We start from the raw sequence: 17,776 nt of genomic DNA, 5'->3' as shown, positions 1-17,776 counted from the left end.
CTTATTCTTACGGAAATGGAGAACCACATGGAATTTTCCATTGAATTCGCTCAGAATTCTGTGGGGCGAGCTTTTGGCCAGGGCTGGGTATGGAGGAACCGGGGCTGGGAGGTTGGGGGAGTTATGTGTTGTTCTGATGGAGTTCCCAGTTAGTTATTAACCCCAGTTATATCCCCAATTATTCCGTAAAGGAAATAACCGACAAATAACAACCCTTCTCTTTTTCTCTTCTCCGGATATATTATTTTTCTTGACTATTAAAATACAATCTTTTATTAGATTTGAAGCAAGCCAGCAACGATCATGACACAAGGAAAACCGCTGGACCAGTGGATCAATCCAAAGGATTTTCCCAAAGATTTGAAACTAAGTGGTCGTATCATCAATTGTATGACCCAATTGCCTGTTGAGATAAATAAATCTGTCAATGGCGAATGGAAAGTAACCCATTTGCGTGGTTCTTCAGCTCTATATGCGTCCAATCAGTCACTTTATGACGAGACAGAATGGGAAACGCATTTGGTTGGTTGGACGGGTGAAATTAAGAGTTCAACTACTATCAATATGGAAGTTGACCAACTGGGTCAGCCTAGACACCAAGAAACAATCAATAGCGATCCGCTTTATTTATCCCAAAATGATAAAGACATAGTCACGAGCATGATCCGTGATAAGAACCAAAACCAGAACATCCATCCTGTTTGGTTATTGAGAAAAGATCAGGACAAGTGGAGAAAATATGCTGAAAATGTCATTTGGCCTGCTTTCCATTATATGATGACAGAACCAGATGATGGTAAGGCAGAGAGCATATGGTGGCATGACTACGTGAAGTTTAACGAGGCATATGCGGCGAGAGTTAAAGCTATTGCCAAGCCAGGTGATATTATATGGATCCATGATTATTATCTTTTGTTATTACCTCAAATTCTAAGAATGGAATTAAACGATGTTTATATTTGCCATTTCTTGCATATTCCATTTCCATCTTCGGAATATTTCAGATGTCTTTCAAAGAGAAAGATATTAATTGATGGTATGCTAGGAGCCAACCAGTTGGGTTTTCAGAGTTATTCTTTTGCAAGACATTTTATCAGCTGCTGCTCAAGAGTTAATGGTTATGAGACAACCCCCACCACGGTTACTGTCCATTCGTCGACTACTAATGTCGTAACATTACCCTTAGGTATTGATATTAAAAATTTAGAAAGAGATGCTTTTACTACACAAGTAGAGCAGAAAGTCCAGAAACTAAAGGAACTAAATCAAAACAGAAAAATTATTATTGGTAGAGATAGATTGGATTCTGTGAGAGGTGTTGTCCAAAAGTTACAAGCATTTGAATTATTTCTTGATATTTTCCCAGAATGGAGAGACAAGGTTGTCTTGATTCAAGTGTCTTATACTCCATTTTATCATAGCTCTAAATTAGAAAAAAAAGTTAACGAAATTATATCCAATATTAACAGAAAATACTCCTCTTTGAATTATTCACCAGTTCTACACTACAATATGAGGATCGCTAAGGATGAATACTTGGCATTGTTGAGAGTTGCTGATTTGTGCTTGATTACTTCTGTCAGAGATGGCATGAATACAACTGCACTAGAATACATCGTGTGCCAGAAGATGAAATGCTCACCATTGATCCTATCGGAATTCAGTGGTACCACTGCTGTTTTACAAGAGTCTATCCAAGTCAATCCATGGGATGGTGTTGGTGTAGCGAATGCAATTAACGAGAGTCTGATATTATCCGTCGAAAGAAAAACATCAATTGAAAATAAGCTCTACAACGATGTCATCCATAATTCTAACCAGAATTGGACTTGTAAGGTTATATCAAATCTGTTAAACTTTATGGGCACACAATCATCAAGTAAAGGTACACCTTATTTGAACAAGCCTTTGTTGTTGAAGAATTACAAAGAGTCTCAACGTAGATTATTTCTCTTTGACTATGATGGTACTTTAACACCTATCGTTAGAGATCCTAATGCAGCCATCCCATCAGCGAGGTTGTTTGCAATATTCGAAGGATTGGTTCAGGATCCAAAAAATGAGGTATGGATTATCAGTGGCCGTGATCAAAAGTTTTTGGAAAAATGGATTGGTTCCAAGTACCCACAGATTGGTCTAAGTGCCGAGCATGGTTGTTTCATGAAGAAAGCCAGGGCTAAAGAATGGATCAACCTAGCCGAAAGTTTTGATATGTCGTGGCAACAAGTAGTTGATGCAATTTTCACTAAATACACCGAGAGGACGCCAGGCTCATCCATCGAGAGGAAAAAAGTTGCACTCACATGGCATTACCGTAAGTCAGATCCAACTTTAGGACAATTCCAAGCTGAAAAGTGTAAGGAAGAGTTAATAGAGAAACTCAAAAATAGTGATTATGACGTCGAGGTGATGTCAGGTAAAGCCAATCTCGAGGTCAGACCAAGGTTTGTCAATAAAGGTGAAATAGTCAATAGACTAGTCAAGTGCAGCGACCCCGTTAAACAAACTTTGAAAAGCAGAGATCAGCTTCCTGATTTTGCACTCTGCTTGGGTGATGATACGACTGATGAAGATATGTTCAGAGCAATGAATAAGATTGAGGCGGAATGGACTAAAGACGGGGTTTCCACAAATATGTTTAACAACTATGGATTTTATCCAGTTACTGTTGGACCGGCAAATAAAGTAACTGTTGCAAAAGCATATTTGTCCGACCCAAATCAGGTTATGGACACATTAGGCTTATTATTGGGTAAAGTTTCACTATTTGACACAGCAGGTACTGTTGAACTTGACGATAGAGGCCACGTTATAAACAGTGAAAGTGCTGCTATCTCGAAACAAAACCAGGTTGAATATGAACGTGTTCTCATGGAAAGGGCTAAATCTAATGCCAGTGTAGTCAGTCTTGCTACTCTGACTGAAAGCTAAACACCGCTAGATGCGCCAAGACTGATTACATTATTTTATAACCTTTTTTATAATCTTAAAAAAAATTGGCATTTTTTCTGAGCTTGAGGATACTTGTGCTGACAGCTTATAATAAATGATCTTCCGTAGGGGGTCAATATCCTCTTTCTGCCACATCAGCAATGCTTATTGTTTGGGAGGAGAGACGCTTTAAAAATAAAGAGTTGAGCAGGCATACTACCATATAGGTTTATGCTAAGTACCTACATGATCATTCCCCATAAAGGTATAGCCAATCCAAGGAACCATCATGTCTTTGATGTTCTTTTTCTTTTGAAGTCATGAGATGAAAGTTTTCTGGCGATGCAGTTCCTAAAATTCAAAGGCTGGAATATCAGAGACAAAATGTGAGGTGACATCATAAGGAGGTAGAGAATAATCATACTTGATTTCGTCATAAGTGTTTTTTTCTTTAAAGAGTGTCCTTCTTGTCATTCTTATATAGCTGAATCACTTCTACTTATTGATAGATATATCCGATATATGTCTTTTAACAGTACATGAATCGGTTTGCACTTGGCTATTTTTCAATATCTAATTTAAATGTACCAAAGTTTTTGGCTATGGATACAATTTCTTAGGTCAAACTAGATCTTGTGTCTTTTTAAGGGTAGTATCCATATTTCCACAGACTTCAAACTATATGGAAAAGAGACCAACGATCCACCTCTCTGACTCACCTTGAAGAGACAATCGCAGGTAAAGTGCTGGTGGTACATGTACTAGCAAACATGTCATAGCACTGGGTTGTGTGGAGTTGTAATTATATTGTCCGCATTATCTTGACGAGAATAATATCTGCGTATTTTATGATTGCGTCCACACAAACGCCGAATACTTCACCGATAATTACCCGCATAACGTTACTATGCATCCGAGCATCGATCTGTTGTTGGTTCCAACAACGCTACTTTGACCCATTAGCGTCTGAAACTTTCGATGCCAATAACGTTCCTTACTTTAGTGACACATTAACCACAACTATCAGCCTTTGTCCGAGGTTGGAATATAGTCCTTGCACGACTACAGCGGAAGCAGTCACATCGCCAGCCATACTCTGGGTACCACTTCCTTCCACTAAACCAAGAGTCAATGCTAGCTTACCATTACATACTAGCTATTACAGACTGCTATATTTTGTCAAACATAGTGGAGCGGAGCATAACCCAGTCGGCTGATTTTGAAAATTTTGGCCATTTTAAACATATGCAGAGATACATGATCGTCTTTTTTTTTCGAAAGAAAATCTGCATCTTCATGCATTATTTCCTCAAGCTAATAATTAAGGCCGAACAAATTAATGCACCCTTCTTCGAGCTTTGGCCATTCTGCATAATTCTCGCGGTACTAATGCAAGATTTTTTGCTCTGAATACGCATTAGCAACCACTCACCTGCAGGTGAATCCCGCTTGATGCGATGGACTAAAGATCTTCGCCATGATGAATCTTGGAATATTATTAGATGTGATTTGCAGGTGTAGACTGGATTTTCATTGGAATGTAATCTTATTTACTTTTCCTTAGTTGCACAGTAGGAACACTAAAAAACTTTTTAATGTGTGGGATCTTCTACTAGGAAAAGAAAAAATGAACATGAAAGAAAAAAGTTTTGGACCCAGACAGTTTAAGGGGAACCTACAACAACACAAGCAGACCATTTTGAAGACAGTGTTATTCCTGGGTTTGATTTGGCTGTTTTTCTGCTCATACCAAAGTCAAGGTAGCTCAATTAGCAAGCCATCCTCGAAAAAGTTTCAAAAGTTCTTCAAGAAATACTTTAATGAACTTGACAAGGCCATTGTACACGGCGACAAGCTAATGTTTGGAACCCGTGCCAATGCGGAGATGGAAAATATATATGCTGATGTCTCTGAAACTGAGCTCAAAGAGTTAGAAGATTTCAGCCCGGAAATAATAAAACAGCTGAAGGTAAACCATCGAAAAATAGTTTCTTTCATTCCTAAAGAGATCCACGTGGAAGGTTATTGCGGATCAGGATATGTCACAATTGGTGGCGGTAATAATGATTATAAATCAATGTTACTGATAAAACAATTGAGAGAAACAGGTGCAAAAAATCCAATTGAGGTGATTATTCCACCGTTTTATGAACCAAATTTAAACCTTTGTGATAATATATTCCCTTCATACGATGCCACTTGTGTTTTCATGAATGGTATATTTGGTAAGAAGAACCTTCAAAAACTTAGATATAATTCAAAGTTGATTGGAACTCTGGCAATTATAGCCTCGTCCTTCGAAAACGCACTCTTTATTTCACCAGATACTATTCCTCTACACAACCCGGACCATTTGTTCGAAGGTAAAGTTATCTCTCAGTTTGGACTAATAGTATGGCCTTCTGTTTATCGAACGTCAATTACACCATCATATTATGAAATTTCTGATATTCAAGTTGAGAATAACCCAGTGCGTATTCTTAACGATAGATGGGTATCACCTGAAGATATCCACCAACACCTGCAAGCAAAAGCACAAAGGGATCACGAGAACACTCAACTAAGTTTCCACGACTTAAAAGGCACTTCTTCCGACTATGCAGCAACGAGTGACTTGTTGTTAATAAACAAGAGAAAAAACTTGGATGTGCTCTTATTAATGTTATACTATACCAATGATGGACCTTCAAGATACTTCCCCCTTCTGAACGCAGTGTCATCCAAAGGAAATGGTGATTATATTGTTGCCGCTGCTCATTATTTCAAAAAACCTTATTATCAGCTCTTTAAAACAGCAGATAAGATTGGAGAAGAAATTAACAGCCTAACACAAGTAACTTCAATAACAGGTCATTATGATCCGAATGAGGACTATGAACTATTGAAGGGTAACCTATTAAGTCTTTTTGAGCAGAGAAGAGAACTGAAAAACGACTTCAAGTATGACTATTTTGAAAAGATTCGGAGGCCTTTTAATGTCTTTACTTCAACACCACTATTCTTTCATGTGGAGGAAACTTTACATCCCTTTAAAATGAAAAATAGTAAGGTTTATAAAGACAACACAGGAAACCAAAGGAGGATATTTGGTAACCATATCAAATTTTATGGTTGTGATTTTGAGCTGAAGCTCATTACTTCCATAAATGAACTGCTTTGCGGAGCGGAATCAACAGATTTCACTTTTGCTGGGTTTGAGAACGTAGATGTTTTGTGCTCTGATTACATTCAACCGAGAATGGAGTTCCTGCAAGGAAATTCGAAGCAATTCTGGAATAAATACGTCTTTGAAAAAAGACCTCCAAATTCCGTTCCTCAGACCAGCGTCTCGACCATAGAAAAAGCCATAAAAGAGGGGTTTGATAGAGATGTTGAATATCAAAAGGACGAACCAGCCAGACCCTCGATTCTTTATCTATAGCTTCCGATGTGCTCCTCTAGGGGAACGTCATTTTCAAGAGAGTAAATTAACTATATGTATATAATAGGTTTGAGTTTCTGAAACGCGATTGAGAAAAATTTCCAATCAGGGGAAAACGAAAACAATTAGAGATTCATTGATATTTTTTGTGTACATGTTATTCTTTCTTTTCTTCACGCTTTTATCTTTGTACACAGTGAAGACTAATAACAAACTCCGTGTTATACTGAGTCAATAAATATTTGTTACAGGAAACAGAAACTAGCCGGGTATATCCCCCTTTACCTTTTATTTTGAAGTTGACACTCTGCCCTCTTCTCCTTCTCCTCCCCCACCTTTGTTCCTATAGAGAAAGCTAGTATCCGATTAATGACACTAAAACATGACCACTAAAATCAAGGAAATCAAAGACATTCTGGAAGAACAGTTTGGAATAGAAAACTTTGATTCATTGAACGCATTGATAGAGGACGCAGCTCACTACAAAGCGGAGGAGCTCACGGACGAGAAACTATTAGTTCTTGTTGAAAATACATTGGCAATCAATGCATCTTTGGAGAAATTACAAAGTGCAATGAAGATTGTTTCTAAAGTAGGAAGCTTAAATGACCATGATCCCAATTGGATTATTTCAGGAAGGGTCGAATTAAATAAGATTTTCCATTGTATTGATTCTCTTGAGTTTAACATCGATAAGTTTTTAAATCAGCTCGCAAGGTTGCCAACTGAGAAATTGGACACACTTTTGGATATTCTGACAAAGATCTGCAACCAAAGTTTAAGTTTAAAAAAAATAATACACACCTATAGAGAAAGAGTAGGAATTTTGAGCCTTTACAATGAGATTCAAACTGAAGTATTGACTTCAGTTCACAATGAAATTCTGTACTGTCAAGAACAGCTGGATCTGATAATTGAAAAGAACAAACTACTGAAAATTGAAAAGCACATTGAGAGCTACACACTTGAAGATTTCAAAAAGGATAAAAAGAACATAGAAATGTTTCAAGACTCAGGCAAGTATAGTGGATTTATAATTTTTACCACAATGGATAGCCAGATATTTGAGGTTTACTCTAATTTGTATGAATCAATACTACCCATTTCCCAATCGTTGAATTTGATTCCACAATCTCTCGAACAATTTTATTGCAGCTGTAAACGACATTATAAAAGCCTTGTGAGTGACACAATAGCCAAATACGAAAGTATCTTGTCAAGGTACAACACCTACAGAAAAGACTTGAAAAGCTTCAAAGATGACTACATTGTTTCAAGGAATGATGCAATTTGTAAGAAGGTTTTTGATCTTGTGAATGTCGACCAGAATCACCCGCCATCTGTTTTACAGGATGTTCTTGATATTATTAAGCCAATAGAACATTTCTATGGAGTAAGTGATACTTCTAAAGCCAAGCTAAGAATAATAGAGAAAACGCTAGCTTCAGCTGAACAAGATGAAAACATGAGTCAAACTGCCATAATGAAAACTAAAACACCAAAACCGAGGCGTACTTTTAGCAATCCATTGGCTGATTCTTTAAATATGAAACCTATACTAAGCAACAATGTGCAAAAGAAAAACGATGAAGTTAAAATCTTTCAGACTCCCAAAAGTATTGATGATAGCGTTTTCTCCAAAGAAAACAGACAAATCATACAAAGAATGAAAATGGGAATACAACTGTCTACGGATGATGGTGGAGTGACTACACATACGAGTACCCCAAGTAGTGTTGATTCTTTTGGAAGTAGCAGCTCTTCTCCCGATGTCATGAAGACGAAAAATATCTTTGACTCGCCCGATCCGTTCATTACGCCAAATAGTAGAAGTTTCAATAGGTTCAAAATGCCTCTTTCTACTCCATCATCAACTCCGAGAATCAGTCCGACCAAAAAATATGTCATGTTACCAACAGATGATGAACCTCAATCAAGAAGGCTATCTTCTTTCAATATGAGACCCCTTTCTAACTTTTCTTTATTACAGTTTGATCAATCAACAGTAGTGAACATACGAGCATCATCAGACAATGATGAGAGCGACACCTCTATCACATCGATTCATTCTGATGATTTGATGGAAACGCCAGGCAAATCTTTCCCTTTAAATATAGATATGTCTGTTTCCTCTACTTCTCCGGATCTCTTGACATCTCGTATTCCATTACCAAAAAGGCCAGAATCACGGATGGTTCTCATACGTTCGGCAAGCCGAATGCAGACAAGGGTAGGAATCAGACAGCCCATTCAGCCAAAACGTCCGGACTCTAGGCTCGAGAATATTGCAAGCTCAATTTCTTCAAAACTCGGTACTGATTCTCCAACATCTGTCCACAGTTCTCTAAGTTCTGGAATGTACTCCAGACCTACCTCCGTCATGACCCAAAGAGAGATGATACCTCGTGAAAGGCCAATTCAGCTTGGCCGACTACGACAGCCTGGTCAGCCTAGTTTGCATATGTTGAAGGCTAGGGGGGCTACATCTCTGGGCTCTAGATCAAGCCATATCCCAAAATCTAGGATAACATCGATCTGACTGCACATTTGAATTACTGGATAAATTGTACACTATATAACAATAACGGAAATATGTAAATACAAAGGAAATAAACTTTCATTTGTAGGTGTCACTATAGACAAGATTCGACTACTTTGGTTCGAGTGGTGGTGTACTATTTTTCACCAAATATCCTAGTCAGCCAGGAGCTTTTAAAATTCTTTATCTTTTCTTCCTCTTCCCATTGCTTGATAGTTCCATCCAATGGATTCCACTCGCCCTGTTGGATACGTCTTTCCCCGCCAGCATAAAGTCGACGATATAATTCTAGAGATGGGACTATAAGGAAAATTGCACCCGCTGCCATCAATCTGTAACCTTTAATCTTACGAAGCTGCTCTGGAGTAACATCTGCGGTCCTAGACTTGTACTGTGATTTCGTTTCTGTTCTTTTTGATCTTATTCCATTTGGTGGTGCGTTTGGTGTAGCCATTTTCGTTGACTTGTGGAGTTTTAAAATATAGGTTCTCCTGGACTGTCTTTTCGCAGATAATAAACAGAAATTGAGATCAACAATTAAATCACAAATTCTAAATGTGTGGAAAAAGAGGAGAAAAAAATTTGAAATTTCTTTCAGTTTTTTTTTTTTTTTTTCCATTTAACAAACGTTATTATTTTGCTGCCTTCTAGAAAGTTATCTTTGTATCAACCGGAGGGCAAAGGAAGACATGGGTAAAGTTGCAAAGAAATCATTTCATGGTAATAAACCAGATCCTTCGGGAAGTTCCCAAATAAACAAGGTTTTCAAGTTCAACACTGACCTTGGTCAGCATATTTTAAAGAATCCACTCATTGCACAAGGTATTGTTGATAAAGCAGAAATTAAACCATCCGATGTTGTCCTTGAAATCGGTCCAGGTACTGGTAACTTAACTGTCCGTATCTTAGAACAAGCAAGAAAAGTTTACGCTGTAGAAGTTGATCCTAAAATGGCAGCCGAATTAACCAAGCGTGTTCAAGGAACACCGCTGGAAAAGAAACTTGAAATTATCATGGGCGATTTTATGAAAATCAAAGATTTACCATATTTTGATGTCTGCATTTCCAACACCCCTTACCAGATCTCCTCTGGAATTGTTTTCAGAATTTTAGAAATGCCTAGACCACCCAGAATTGCTGTGTTGATGTTTCAACGAGAGTTTGCATTGAATCTAACTGCTAGGCCAGGTGACACATTGTACAATCGTTTATCAGCAAATGCCCAAATGTGGTCTAATGTTAAACATGTGATGAAGGTTGGAAAAAACAATTTCAGACCACCTCCAAAAGTTGAATCCAGTGTGGTCAAAATTGAACCAAAAATACCAAAGCCAAACATCGATTACAATGAATGGGATGGGCTATTACGTTTTTGTTTCAACAGAAAAAATAAGACTTTAGGTGCAATTTTTAGAAATAGTAAAATCTTAGAAATTCTAGAGAAGAACTATAAGGCGTACCTTCAATACTTGGGCGAACAAAGAGGGGAAATGTTATATGAAGATGATGCGGATTATTCCACCATTGTTAAGCAGAGTGTGGAGAAAGTATTTGCAGAGACCGGTTTTGGTGAAAAGAGATCAGCAAAATTAGATCAAACTGATTTCCTAAAACTATTATATGCGTTCCATCAAGTTGGTATTCATTTTGCATAGAATTAATATAAATTTATTATTAACAGTTGTATATTAAAAAAAGCTTTAGAAAATTAGTGCTTTATAAATTAGTGCTTTATAAATTAAGCATGACCAAATAGAAATTCGAAGAGTAGTTGTAATAAGTTTCTGATATAGGTTGTAATATGAAAAGCCAAGATCTATCTTCTTTTTGTAGCTTTAGAGAAGTCTTTTTCAATGACTTGCTCAACACCACTCTCCTCCAATTCTTCTTCCTCGGCTTGCACTGCTTCTCTTCTCTCCCACCACCTGGTTTCAGCCAATTCAAACGCCTTGGTTTTCAAATCCTTACCTCTGGAATCTCTATTTTGATCAATGACCCACTTCAAGAATTCGGCACCTGTTCTCACATAGAAATTACGCAAAGACTCAAAAGCTTTAGGATGTGGAAGCCATGGCCTTTCATCAGGGATAGCAGGCTCGACATCTTCTGCATCCTCTTCGTCCTCTTCTTCGTCCTCGTCTTCTGCAATTAGCTTCTGATCAGTTTCTTCATCCCCTTCATCGTCATCTTCATCGTCCTCGTCTTCATCGTCTTCAAATTCATCTTCGAATTCTGCAGTTGCTGCATCGATTTCAGATAAGTCTTCCCAAAATATAGTAACTCCATCAAGTTTAGATATATCAATTGCATAGAAAGAGTCTAAATTGCACTCAATCTCCCCATCTTCCCAAACACCACCGTAAATGTAGAAGATATCGTCCATAACACAAGTATGAGCATTGAATCTTTCGTGTGGGTACTGCGCTCTAATAGGATACTCCTTCTTTTTGTGCTCTTCTTCCTCGTCATCTTCTCCAATGGAGTTTTTGGTAGAATCTGCTTCCACCTCCCCGTCATCATCGTCATTCAAATTAGCATTCTTCAAAATTTCATTTAAAATGTCCTCCAGTTCTTTGTCCCTATTGATTTTTTCCTTTTTAACAACCTCCCTCTTCTTACGAGGTTTTAATTTCAAATTGAACCATCTATTAGTCTCACAGTTATAACTTAGAAGTGTATTATAAAATTCAGAGCTTAGAGTCTCTTCAGTTTCATCCAAGTCATACACACCACCAAAGAGGAAACCTCTGCCTTTGTGCAGCTGCATGGAACACCCAACTCTTGGAGATGGCTGCCACCCTTGCTTCCTCTTTCTCTCCCATCTTAAGGATTTGATATCCGACTTCATCTTCAAAGTCCATGTGTCAGTTAAAACCTTACCTTTCTGTAACCCTTTACCTGCCTTCACCTTTGTATAGCCACCATAAAGGACGCACTCATCATTGTAACAGATGAAGGAGTGGCCAGATCTTGGATCTGGCATACTCATGGTTTGCGGGAATTCAACTTGGGTCCATTTATAACTCATTACGTCAAACAACCATAGATCATTCAGGTAAGTTGTGTGGGAACCCAGGTCTCTGAAACCGCCCGAAAGAATAACATAGTTCTTCCAAACAGCCATTCTAGCACCCGATCTTCCACTTGGGCCCCTCTTTTCCTCCACTTTAGCCCATTCCTTAGACTCGACGTCCAAGATCCAAGTATCCGAGTAATGGTGGAAGGTGGACTGTTTTGGAGAAGAAAATTCACCACCATGTAAAACCATGATACCCGAAGGATGGAAACACATTGCATGGGACGATCTTGCCAATGGAGAATTTTTACTAACATATCTCCTCCAAGTGTCACTATCAGGCGAATATACGTTCAAATCATTATGGAAATGCACGATACCTTGGTTATTTGCTGTTTCACCACCAAATAAAAACAGCTCCCGGCGCTGGGCCATTGGAGCAGCTACAAGGGTCGCATTCGTCCTCTTGATGGGTTTGTCAATTGTCGACACATGTACCGCTTCGAATTGAGCTTGCTCTTCTGCCAGTTGCGCTAACAAGGTATCAATATCGACATCATCTTCAATATCGTCACCTGCCTTTTTCGATAGTTTCTTCAGTTTGGAATCACCCTTGGCAGCCTTTTTCTCAGCCTTGGCAGCCTTCAACGCTTTCTTTGCCTCTTTGTTTTTCTTGTCCTTTTTAGCCATCGTTAATGGGTTCACTCTCGGTACTGCACACCGGGGACAATGGAAAAGAAACAAAAGATATCATGTGGCCAGCCATGAAAAATTCTACTGGTCAATTCCCTGTTTGATTCGAGACATTCAAAAGGTGTAGAGAAATAAACGGCGGACAAAACTTTCCATTTCCTATAACCTATTTTCATTAATGCGTTTGGTATGTAGTTTTATATAGAGTATAGTATGGATATAAAACACCCGAGAGGTAGTGCTAGGACTAGTATTGGTAGTAGTGGCGATAGTAATGATAATATTAATATTAATAATGATATTAATAATGATAATGATAATGGCGTTGGCGGCAGAGGGTAGTAATGGGACGCAGTGTTGTTACTATGCATGATGATTAGTTTTGCGAGTTTGCAGTATTATTTGTCGTCTTCCTCCACGTCGTCGTAATCTTCACTCATTTCGGCCTCGTCTTCCTCGTAGGACATTTGATCCTCGTCGTCGTCGGAATCGTCTTCAAAGAACCAGTCGTCCTCCTCCTCTTGAGAAACTGGGGAAGCAGAGATTGCCACCTTGTCGTCAGGAATGACAAAGTCCTCAGGTATGCTTATTCGTGACTGTTCTGCCTTTTTGCGTATCTTGTCTTTATACTCTTCTCTATGGTCTCTCCACAATTTACTGGCGTCAACGTTGGCCGGTGAAAGAATGTTTGGATCGTCCAAGATGGACACGATACTCATAATGACACTCTCTACACACTGGGCTGGCGACCAGTTTTCATTTGAGGGTTCGTCTTGATACTGGGTACCGGCTTCATGTAAAATCGAGATACATACCCGACCATCGGAGTAAACATTGGGATGGAAAATAGGAGGAGAAAACCTAAACGAAGGTGGAGAGAAGGGATAGTTTTGCGGGAAGTTTATCTTCGCAGAGAGATAGTAATGGTTCCAGGGAGACTCTGGGTTGATGATGTACATCCCCAGTGTCCAGTCAAAGATACTGTCGTTATCGAGAGAGATGTGGTAGGTAGGGTTTTTCGAAAGCTCCTTGAGCTCCTTGGCTAAAATGGCTGCCGCTGACATGTTTCTCCTAATAGCTCTAAAGAGATTAAAGGGTCTACTCTATGGAAAGAAACAATACACACCTTAAAGAGGAGAGATTCTCCCTTTTATTTGGCCTGATGAAGACACACAGAGACTCCCCCAAGGACAGCACTGGAAGAGAATGAGCGCCAGCGGAGGAGAAGAGAGAGAGAAAAAAAAAAAAAAAAGTACGCCACTTGTAAAAACTCGTGTGTTTGCGCAATAGAAATGTTTTTGCTTCTCGTACCAGCATTTAATCACTACATGGGTTACACTATAGAAAAATTGAGTTGGCATATTATCGAAAAGTAATATTATATTGATGAGTGTACATAGATACATGTATATACCGCTCGAATACAGCGGGTCGTTTGTATAGACAGGGGAAAGAAGGGCAATACAGACTCACATCCTCATGCGGATGGCACCTTCTGTAGGGGGAAGACGTTCTGTAGCCTCATTTTCTTTCTGCACGTTAGATAGATTGTTATTGTCACTATTTGCATCGTTGACTTCTTTGTTGGCACTTTCGGTTTCGTCGTCACCTTCGGCATCGTCTGTCGTTCTCCTCTCAACGTCATCACGTTCGTTGCTGCCCTCTCCATCGCCATCAAAGGGAGGACCATGAGATTTGGTTTGCTCGGATCCGTTGCTTGGAGATGATGGAGTGGTGTTGAGCAACTTCCATAGATGGCTGTTTTTCTCGGACCAAAGGTCTCTGAATTTACCATGCTCCACGATACTCCCGTGGTATCCAAGTACAAGGATGTATTCGCAACGCTCAATGGTACTGAGTCGATGGGCTATACTGATGGTGGTCATTTTACCGCTCTTCATCAATCTCTCCAGAGTCTCGTTGATAGCAGACTCACTCTTGCTGTCTAGAGCACTTGTAGCTTCGTCGAGGATCAAAACAGGAGGTTCCTTGATCAGACACCGGGCTAACGCAATCTTCTGGCGCTGTCCTCCAGATAACAACGATCCTCTAGGTCCAATGTTTGTATCAAAGCCTTCAGGTAATGAGTAGATAAAGTCACAGTTGGCCTTCTGCGCAGCCCATTCAACGTCTGACCTCTTGAGCCTCTTGGAAAGCTTCAGGGGCAAGCCGTACCGTATGTTCTCCTCGATGGTACCCTCGATCAACACCGGCTCTTGCTGGACAAACCCAAATGTCTGACGTACAGAGTGTACCGAAAATTCTTCCAGATTGTGTCCATCAACTACTATACGCCCACTCAGGGGTTGATAAAACCGGAGTAAGAGCGAGGCAATGGTTGATTTACCCTTACCGGAGGGGCCAACAATGCAAACACTAGTGCCTGCTGGTATGTCAAATGATAACTTGTCAAAAACAATATTGTTGGGTCTTGTTGGGTAGGCAAATGATACATCTTCAAATCTAATGTGTCCCTTACAAACAACTTCCTTGCCCTCGATTGGCGTTGACGACCTGTTGATACTACTCACCAACTTATGGCCGTGGATTGGATCGATACTTGGCTTGATGTCTAACATTTCAAACAATCTACTGGCTGCACCGGCACCCTTGAAGAGCTCAGTGTAAAAACTGGCAATACCAAATGTGGCGTTCCCACAATATTCGGTATAAATCAAATACGCTGTTAAATCACCAACAGTCATTGAACCATCAAATACAAACCTTGTACCAAGTGCTAACGTAAGTATAAATGTGGTGTTCCCTAAAATTCCTGTGGATCCAAAAAATGTAGCATTAGTTATGGCATCCTTTACTGAAATCTTCCAAACGCTTCTGATTCTTTCATTGTAACGCCGTAATTCTTTTGTCTCGGCAGTAAACGATTGAATTGTCCTGATGGAGTTCAACTGTTGCTCGCTGACTTTTGTTAATGCACCTGTTGCTTGTTGTAACTGTCTAGATAAGGACCTAATTTTCAAACCATATAAGTACGAGAAAAACAGTAGTGGTGGAGCAAATGCCAACATAATCAGGGATAATTTCGTCGATAAAACAAACATCATGGTTATGGATGACCCCAAGACAAGGGAGTGCTTGATACCGTCAGACGCATTTTGCGTAATTGATTTACTGACAACATAAGCATCTGAACTCAATCTCGAAATCAAATCACCAACTTTATTCTTATCATAAAATGACATATCTTGCATGTAGATTTTCTTCATGAAGTTGGATCTTAACCTTGAAACCAAATTCTCACCCAAGATTCTCATCATTATAATCCTAGCCACCGTTGCAGCCGTTGAGATCGCCAACATTGCCGCCATTAAATACAAGAAATCTTCTAATGAATATCCATAAATTTCAACATCATCAAGCTTGGTGAAATTCCTGGTTGCATCTAATATCAAACCGGTAATTTTCGGTAACGACATCACAATGGCTGCAGAAATCACCAATAATGTCATTGCCAATAAGAATAGTGGTAGGTCCTTCCTACCCAACTTTATCAATCTCCACACCTCTGAGAATGTTGCACTATTCGATTCCTCATGCGTGATCCCCAATAGTTTCTCCTTCCAACCTTTCACATGTTCTCCCCGTTCCGAAGGATCTTTGCTCTCTCCTTTGTGTTTCCCTACTAATTCAGATGGTGAAATTTTAGTCTTTCCCACCTTTTCGTTCTCCTTGAAGTTTAAATTCGAAGTTGCAAAACACCGTTTCGTTATCAAGCTCAAGTGTCCATTAGTGACGTTCTGGGGAAGTAGCATAACATGGAGATTACTGGATATCGATGGTATCGCTGAATTGTGTCTCACAAGACAAACTCCATAATGTTTTGGTGTAAGTAATTGCGTCAAGCTCCTTGTTACTTGTTGTGTAGAAAAGTGATGGATGTATCTCGGCCCAAGGAACATATTGTCAATAGCTGCACGTCCTTACCTACTCGTGTTTGGCGACAGTGTAACTATTCTCTCTGTCCTTATACACCGTTTGCTTCTCAAACAAAGAAATAATGCATATACACCTAATAATTGGACATCGAATCGGATTTCAAATTTCGCTGGTACATCACTAGAGACGCTTACATGGCTACAATTTGGAAATACACGTCTTCACTAATAAACAACGTTCGTTAAAAATATAATAAATAGACTGATGGTTATATAGAATAAATATAGTTGAGCCCACAAGGAGCGGCTGGTATAGATGGCGCCTCTATAATTTGAGCTCCTTACCGGAAGTTAAATCAACGGTCTTAACAACTTCACCATTCTTGATGTGTTGGACCTTGACTTCAGAAATGTATCTTCTGGTAGCCTTTGCTTGTAGTTCTGGCTTGAGAGCCTTGGTGAGGGTCTTTGCAGAGATAGTAAAGTACTTGTTAACGCTGCACAAAAGATAAAGATATTCGCCATAAACATTCAGCAAATGGATAGACAACGTCAAAAAGAGAGAGAGGGGGGGATGGAACAGCCATACAACAATGACAAACGTACCAATTGACAGAAAAGCACGCAGTCAAAGAAGAGGGCAAAAATAGTTGGCCTTCAAAGCTCATTACCTCCTCTGTCTATCCATGCGATGTAAAATCAACGAGAAACAGTGAATGTTAGTAAAGTGTCTCTTGTGGGGGAGGGAGGAACTCAAAGGGACCAAAACGGGGCCCATCTCCCGTCTAGGAAACGTGTACGCAATATACATACGAGATACCGGCCTTCTTCCAAGCAGACATGTTTGACTATGTGTGTGCGTTTATGAATGGATGCTTCCTCTAATGTGGATATCAACGATTACCTTCAAACAAGGGCAATTTCACCACTGAATTTCAAAGACAGAGAGACTTCGCTGTACCAAGTGAGAGGTAAAACAATCCCTATGGGACGCGCGCTGTGTAACCATGTCCGCAACCAAAAGAGGGGAAAGAAAAAAGACGTATAAAGAGTCACGTGGTGAGTGTGGCGCATGTGGCGCATTACAGGGGTTTGTTTAGTTACGAGTGAAAATTTCTGCGTCGCCAACATGGTTTGGGGCAGAATTTATTTCTTCAATTTTAAATGTGAAAAATATAAAAATTTAAATGTGAAAAAATATAAAATTTAAATGTGAAAAAATATAAAATTTAAATGTGAAAAAATATAAAATTTAAAATTTTTTTTTTTAAAACGAATAG

The 17,776-nt window shown here is 39.3% G+C and overlaps 9 protein-coding genes across 9 annotated transcripts; 4 read left to right on the top strand and 5 right to left on the bottom strand.

Annotated features, from left to right (window-relative positions):
- Positions 1–303: 303 nt before the first annotated feature.
- Positions 304–2,931, top strand: C5L36_0C09040 (uncharacterized protein; the record flags this gene model as incomplete). The annotated part of the gene is made up of 1 exon (XM_029466613.1): positions 304–2,931. One exon carries the CDS (start codon positions 304–306, stop codon positions 2,929–2,931), a length of 2,628 nt encoding a protein of 875 aa, XP_029322473.1.
- Positions 2,932–4,558: 1,627 nt separating this feature from the next.
- Positions 4,559–6,352, top strand: C5L36_0C09030 (uncharacterized protein; the record flags this gene model as incomplete). The annotated part of the gene is made up of 1 exon (XM_029466612.1): positions 4,559–6,352. One exon carries the CDS (start codon positions 4,559–4,561, stop codon positions 6,350–6,352), a length of 1,794 nt encoding a protein of 597 aa, XP_029322472.1.
- Positions 6,353–6,734: 382 nt separating this feature from the next.
- C5L36_0C09020 (uncharacterized protein) lies at positions 6,735–8,891 on the top strand (the record flags this gene model as incomplete). The annotated part of the gene is made up of 1 exon (XM_029466611.1): positions 6,735–8,891. The coding sequence occupies one exon, from the start codon at positions 6,735–6,737 to the stop codon at positions 8,889–8,891; it is 2,157 nt and encodes a 718-aa protein (XP_029322471.1).
- Positions 8,892–9,027: 136 nt separating this feature from the next.
- On the bottom strand, positions 9,028–9,345 carry C5L36_0C09015 (uncharacterized protein; the record flags this gene model as incomplete). The annotated part of the gene is made up of 1 exon (XM_029466610.1): positions 9,028–9,345. One exon carries the CDS (start codon positions 9,343–9,345, stop codon positions 9,028–9,030), a length of 318 nt encoding a protein of 105 aa, XP_029322470.1.
- Positions 9,346–9,580: 235 nt separating this feature from the next.
- C5L36_0C09010 (uncharacterized protein) lies at positions 9,581–10,546 on the top strand (the record flags this gene model as incomplete). The annotated part of the gene is made up of 1 exon (XM_029466609.1): positions 9,581–10,546. One exon carries the CDS (start codon positions 9,581–9,583, stop codon positions 10,544–10,546), a length of 966 nt encoding a protein of 321 aa, XP_029322469.1.
- Positions 10,547–10,707: 161 nt separating this feature from the next.
- C5L36_0C09000 (uncharacterized protein) lies at positions 10,708–12,597 on the bottom strand (the record flags this gene model as incomplete). Its single annotated transcript, XM_029466608.1, has 1 exon — positions 10,708–12,597. One exon carries the CDS (start codon positions 12,595–12,597, stop codon positions 10,708–10,710), a length of 1,890 nt encoding a protein of 629 aa, XP_029322468.1.
- Positions 12,598–12,998: 401 nt separating this feature from the next.
- On the bottom strand, positions 12,999–13,664 carry C5L36_0C08990 (uncharacterized protein; the record flags this gene model as incomplete). Its single annotated transcript, XM_029466607.1, has 1 exon — positions 12,999–13,664. One exon carries the CDS (start codon positions 13,662–13,664, stop codon positions 12,999–13,001), a length of 666 nt encoding a protein of 221 aa, XP_029322467.1.
- Positions 13,665–14,069: 405 nt separating this feature from the next.
- Positions 14,070–16,520, bottom strand: C5L36_0C08980 (uncharacterized protein; the record flags this gene model as incomplete). Its single annotated transcript, XM_029466606.1, has 1 exon — positions 14,070–16,520. The coding sequence occupies one exon, from the start codon at positions 16,518–16,520 to the stop codon at positions 14,070–14,072; it is 2,451 nt and encodes an 816-aa protein (XP_029322466.1).
- A 301-nt stretch (positions 16,521–16,821) lies between these two features.
- On the bottom strand, positions 16,822–17,338 carry C5L36_0C08975 (uncharacterized protein; the record flags this gene model as incomplete). The annotated part of the gene is made up of 2 exons (XM_029466605.1): positions 16,822–16,993; positions 17,310–17,338. The coding sequence occupies 2 exons, from the start codon at positions 17,336–17,338 to the stop codon at positions 16,822–16,824; spliced, it is 201 nt and encodes a 66-aa protein (XP_029322465.1).
- Between the last annotated feature and the right edge of the window lie 438 nt (positions 17,339–17,776).

Source organism: Pichia kudriavzevii, chromosome 3 (genome assembly GCF_003054445.1).
Source record: "Pichia kudriavzevii chromosome 3, complete sequence".
NCBI classification, from domain to species: Eukaryota; Fungi; Ascomycota; class Pichiomycetes; order Pichiales; family Pichiaceae; genus Pichia; species Pichia kudriavzevii.
This window is presented reverse-complemented; position numbering and strand designations above follow the sequence as displayed.